Genomic DNA, 6,000 nt, shown 5'->3' with positions numbered 1-6,000 from the left:
GTCGAACCGGTTCGACGAACCTTCGAACTTTTCGCCAGAATCGACCGGTTCGACTTTGTGGACAGTGTGGCCAGCCCTTGATACAAGCATGTCTAGGTTTGGAGAATTTTTTTTTTTTTTGTGCAAAGGGTTATTTTATTTTGTGAACAGCTGCAATTAAAAAAAACTAAATCTAATCACTGAAGAAGTTAATAACTTAATTTTTAGTACTGTATTAACTGAAATAGCCAATCAGCGCTGCACTTAATTCATCCCTTAGCCATTACCATCCAATCCGAAGCCAACGAGCCAGCCTGACGCGCATGCGCACACGAGTCGAACCTCGATACAAGGTTCGTCGAACTTTCCACTAAAAGTTCGAAAAGGTCGAACCTGGTCGAACTCGAACCGCGGCCGGTTCGCGACACCCCTAGTTGCGACAGTCATCAAGTCAAGAGCCACAAGCAGCCAAGGCAAACTTACAGTTAAGTGGATCCCCAGACCACTAAAACATTCCTGGGAACAAGGCAGCGCATGCCGCAGCACTGCTTATGCTCTCTTCTCCCTCTGGCAATCCCGGACATGGCGACGGTATCGGCGCCGCGGACGCAACAGAGAGGCGTGATCCTGCAGCCCTCATGGATGGTGAGCAGACAGCGCGCCGAGAGAGGCCACAAGCCCTCAGAAAAGGGTCCACGGTTTGTCTCCGAAGGCTGCGCACGGGCGCCGTTATGGTACCCAAACGCACGGCCGTGTGCGCTGGGCATAACAAGCTAAAAAGGCAACTTAAAGAGATACTGAAGTGAAACTTGAAATACACCTATTATGGTGACAAATAGGTTTAATATGATCAATGATATCCGTAAATCATAATCGCGCGTTTGTATTTTGAACGGATGGCTATATTTTTCACCCTGAGGGGCCCGATTGGGCGCGCGCTCAAAGATCAGCCATCGGAGAGCGCGATGCGTCTTGGGATATTGTGCGCATTCGTGACGTCACTTGTGCCAGACGGGAAAGGCTACGGCGTGGATGTTGTGGTTACGAGCGTTGCCACTTGGTGGCGCGTCGACGATTTACGACCTGTGACAACGTGGCGGTTTGAGATGTGCAGGGGCTGCACGCACGCTGCACCACGGCAAGTCGGCAGCCACGGCACCACTGACAAAACCAGCTCTGAGGCCGGATTTTCAAAGCGAACTTACGACGAAAAAAGTGCGCACGACAAATTTGAGAAAAAAACCGTACTCTCTAAACGAAATTGTCGTAACTTTTGCGCAGGTTACGACAGAATTTTACGACAGCTCCGCAGCTGTCTATAGTCACTGTCGAAATATTGCAGTTCGTGGGAGCTATGCGATGTCGGTCCAACCTTTCTTTGCCGAGTGTCATGTCAGTATCTAGTTGCAATCGTAAAAGATCGGTCCAGAAGCGCTTACCGAAAAGCGGTCTAACAGAGCGAATCCAGCACTTCGATCAAACGCGCGTGTCCGCTCCGAGTGTGAACAGGTATTTGCGTGGCTCTTGCTGACACTCTCGTAGTTCAAACATATCTTTTTTAACGTCGGCTCGCAGCTCGCGACTCGCAGCAACTAATACCGGCCGTGCCAGAAGCATGCTCGGGTCGTGTCGTGCAAAGAGCCGCAACGAGAACCAGCTCACTGTGGCCAACTACGCTTTGGCTTTCTCCGCCAAGGCTTTGTAAACGCGTTAAGGCCTAGGCTGATTCTGCCGGCACGCCGTATTGCCGCAGAACGGCGCTGCCCCCATGCCACAAGTGATGTCACGAGAACTTTCCCACCATCCACCTGATGTGAATTTGAAATCGTTTAATTAGGTTTAAAATTAGTTCTCCTCTGTTTTACAGCGCGATATTGATATTTCCGAGGTGGTGCCTGTCCCTAGCCCATAATTATGCAGAAAGATCGGCGCTAAAATTTCGTTTCGTACCCCTTTAAGCCAGACAAGCCAGGGCCAGCAAAGAAGATAACGCAGATTCTGTAGAAGACATAAACGGGAGTCTCTGCAGCCATTGCATGGTCCTGGCCTCAGAATACCATGTCTTCTGGGACTGTGCGAAAACATCTCCATAAAGAAGGAGGCGATCCTTCCGAACCTCTCCGAAGACCGAAGGCCGAAGAGCTTGGCGTAATGGACGAGACCATCCGGATTACCCAAGCATATTAAAGAGAGCTGTAACTCCCTCTTTCACTTTGTGGAGGAGGCAATTAATTATCTTACACGTTGCATATAATTCCTTTTCCTCCGCCCCGGGTCATATTTGGCACCAGCCAAGACTGACCGAATCCCTTCTTTCCGTCTTCTGATCAATAAAGACATTTTCAACCAATCAGCCGTGGGCTACCAGGACATACTGAAAATGATAAAAAAAAGAAAAATTTTTATGCGCGTTTTTTTTTTTGTTAAAATATTTATTTGTGCTTAAAATGCTTAGAAATTTCGAAATCTAATAACCAGAATGCCAAGCAAAGCGAAAGGATCATATTACTACAAAAAGTTTCATAATAAAAATAGAAATGACGTTATCTGAAAAAAAAAAAAAATACAAAAAAACACCCACCCACAAAAAACTCTAAACCGAAATAGTCATGAAAACGTTTTGCTCGAACTTAATACAAGGAAATAGATTGACTGGAGTGGAGTTAGCAAACGAATTTAATAACTATTTCACAAATCCACTTTTCTTTGTGAAATATGCAAAAGTGGTTCCCTGCAGGCATTTCTAAAAGTTGTTTATTTCCTAATAATGAGCGTAAAGTACGTTCGACGTATTTAAATTTAAAAAAGGAAATGTACGGACTTTAACGGAATGCAGTTGCAGCCGATAAAATACGGAATTGACAGAATTACGCCCTGTCTTACTCACATTTTTAATCTGTCACTTTGGACTGGCATTCTTTCTAAGGGTATGCAGATGCAAAGGTGTATGTTTTGTATAAGGCCGGATATAGAAACAAAATGTCCAACTACAAACCGATTTGAATCCTATTAATTCTTACTTATGGCTTAAAGAAAGTAGTTCATGTTAGACTATAAAATGTCTGTGAAGGTAATATGATCTTTACTCATTCTCAACAATATGGCTGTCGAAAACGTTCCACTGAATTGACCTTACTAAAGCAAAAAGAAACAATGTATTAAATAATATTGAAAACAAATGTCTCACACTGGGAATTTTTATTGGCTTCTCTAAAGCTTTCAACCGGCTAAATCATAAAATTACCAGAGGAATATTAAATTCCTATGGAATTCAAGGGCATTCGTTAGCTCTAGTTAAAAGTTACTTGAGCTGCCGGCAGTAAATTGTTAAAATGCACGGGTATTCTTCATTGTTAAAACCACTTCGAACAGGGTACCGAGGTAGTGTTTTATGGCCTCTTTGATTGCCCGTGTCATTTTGGAAACGTGTGACTAAGCTAGGAGTAATAATTTCATTCCGATCAGCTGATCAGCGCGGATTTGTGTGTGTATACTTCGGAGATTTACGTGGGAAAGTTCGGTAGATATTAGAGCCGTTATTTTTTACAGTACCTGCAATAGCTTCGCGGTAATAGTGTACGAATTGTGAGACACCCTCGCCTATGCGAAACGAGTTCATTTGTGTAAGCATATGTGCATGCTTCAGTGCCTGATTCAGCAACATGCTTGTTGACGTGTGGCTGAATCAGCGCGTTGATTTAAATTCGCGTTGTATTAACTACACTTTTTTATTATTCTAGTTGGGCTTAAAATAAATTCATGATAATGTTGCGATATATTTAAAGTAAGAATAAATACATTTTTAGCTACCTCTCTGTGGGCGCCTGATTTCATTATTTCGCAGCAAAAGGATTTGGTGGTGTGCGGAATGCACTGCTCTCTTATAAATAATAAAACCTGAAGCTGAGATATGAGTTCTGCGAGCTTGTGCTTGTTAATTTGGCGGCCCAGAAAACGCACATGTGCACAACGCGCGCATGTATACACAGGCGCGCTTCTGCAAAACACGCGCATATGCAAAACGCGCGCCCGATTCCGCAAGGTCTGGAAGAGCCTCCACGAAAAGAAAAGAACTTGCGGGGCATGCTATGCCCAAATTGCGAAGACCAACGAGACCTGGAAGTTTCAAGAGTTGGGCAGCTTGTAATGTTCTACATCAAACTTAATTAAACAGTTAATCATATACCGCTGTGTTTTGTTCCCGGGTACGCGAGCGGCTGCGATTCCGTAGCGAAATCTTGTGGGAAGAGACACTTCTTCCAGGCACCGAGTGAAGCTTCATATCTTGAAGCGTAGAACCGAGCAATCCCGAGACAAAAAGCTTTCAAAGCGGTTTGTGGTCCATGACCTTCTCATTTTCAAGCAGAAGACATCCTGGAAGAATTTAATAGAACATTCAAGGTGAACTCGTTGTCATTCCACAGGAGAAGTGGACCCTAACAGAGGATGCAGCCCCTCGTATTTTTCCGAACTGCACGAAATATATTTCGAAGTCTGTTTGCAAGCTCAAGGCTCCAGCAATCGACAGGAACATCAGCTGCACAAACGCCTATCCCAGATACTGAGTGATTGACATCAACTGATGACAGAACCACACGTCTTGGGCCTTTTGAAGGCTTATTAACTCTGGCAAAGCAAAGACAACAGCTGGAAGGTTGGTCGCTTGAGCCCACAGAAGGCTTTGTGGTCCTCTGATACAAGGAGGCATCGTACAAATGCAGAGACTGGTAATTGTGACGGAAACAATGCAGGTGTTCGTGAACGCCACTGGAAAGCTCGTTCCACCAGCAGCGTACGCCAGCCAACAGTGTGTCTCACTTGGGGTATTGGAAGATGTGGTCACTTTTCTACGCTGCATTGACAATCTCAAGCTTTGTGAAGGGTACTTTACAGAGCTGTATCCGAGCATTGAATTCAGTTCGATAGCGGCAAAAGAAGGTGAGTCTTGGTACCGAAGCAGCTGTAAGGTGTTCAGCTCCGGCACAACTTGCTCAGAGTGCAGGAAGCTGCATGTACTGTTCTCGAAGAGAGCAAAGATGCTCAAAGAGAGAAATCCGAAGACGAAAAGCACCACCATAAAGTCGATGCGCCTCCAAGTCATAAGGACAACCTCACGAAGAGAAAAAATCCGATAAACGCTTGCCACCATGAGAAGGCAATTAGGTGAGGTCAGTGACAAGAACATTGACAAGGCCCTTAGTGTACTGTCAAGAAAGCAGATAATTGTTTTTGCAACAGCGCTCAGAACTGCACAAGCAAAATCAAAGACAAGCCAAAGGTATGACACAGGGTGGCTGATGCCGTGCATGTTGCTATGAATATCAAGTCCGAAAGCGTACTCTTTGATAGCTGACATGCAGCTGTTGCCACTGCCTTCTGAAACACGTCTCAGCCAGATAATAAGTGGCATTCCTACTCAATATGGGTACAATGCTATGGCCATGAACAGCACCAAAGAGCAGCTCAAGAACAAGACCCACGTAAAGAGATGTGGAGTGCTTCTATTAGGATTTAGACGAAATGAAAGTGAAGCAGTCGGTTGCTTCCGACAAAGCATCGTACAAAATGGGGGAGTTCATTAACTATGATGACAGTTGCTGCACCCGGAGGAGCAGCTAGCGGACCATGCTCTGGTGCTAATGTTCGTACCCCTTTTCCAAGACTGGGTGCAGCCCATAACGCGTGCTTTGCCACGAAGGGTGCTGCTCTTGGGAAAGTGCTCTAACAGTTGATTTTGAGAGCCATACTTGAACTGGAAAAGAACAATGGTTCCGTCATTGGGGTCATCAGCGACTTAGCTGGTAACAACAGATCCATGTGGAGCCAGTTGGGTGTTTTGTGAAAACTGAACTCGGAATGTGATAGTATATTGAATTTCGTTCTTGTGCTACGTTCCCCATAATGTCAAGTGTATAAGAAACCACCTGAAGAAACTTTTCTATGGGCAGGTGTGAGACAGTGGTGAAGCTTTCTGCCACATACTTGCTAATTTGTTCTATGAAAATTTGCAGGCAGGAGCTC

At 45.0% G+C, this 6,000-nt stretch overlaps 1 protein-coding gene across 1 annotated transcript in view; it reads left to right on the top strand.

Annotated features, from left to right (window-relative positions):
* Positions 1-419: 419 nt before the first annotated feature.
* Positions 420-6,000, top strand: part of LOC115326195 (glutamine synthetase, mitochondrial) — a 70,180-nt gene continuing 64,599 nt past the window's right edge. The window contains exon 1 of the mRNA XM_040213354.1: positions 420-624. Coding sequence (XP_040069288.1) covers positions 531-624 — 94 coding nt within the window. The 5' untranslated portion in view covers positions 420-530. The remainder of the gene's footprint in view (positions 625-6,000) is intronic.

Source organism: Ixodes scapularis, unplaced genomic scaffold (genome assembly GCF_016920785.2).
Source record: "Ixodes scapularis isolate PalLabHiFi unplaced genomic scaffold, ASM1692078v2 PGA_scaffold13__105_contigs__length_92229423, whole genome shotgun sequence".
In the NCBI taxonomy this organism is placed as follows: Eukaryota; Metazoa; Arthropoda; class Arachnida; order Ixodida; family Ixodidae; genus Ixodes; species Ixodes scapularis.
Note: the sequence above shows the minus strand (reverse complement) of the source record. Positions and strands in the feature narration are given on the sequence as shown.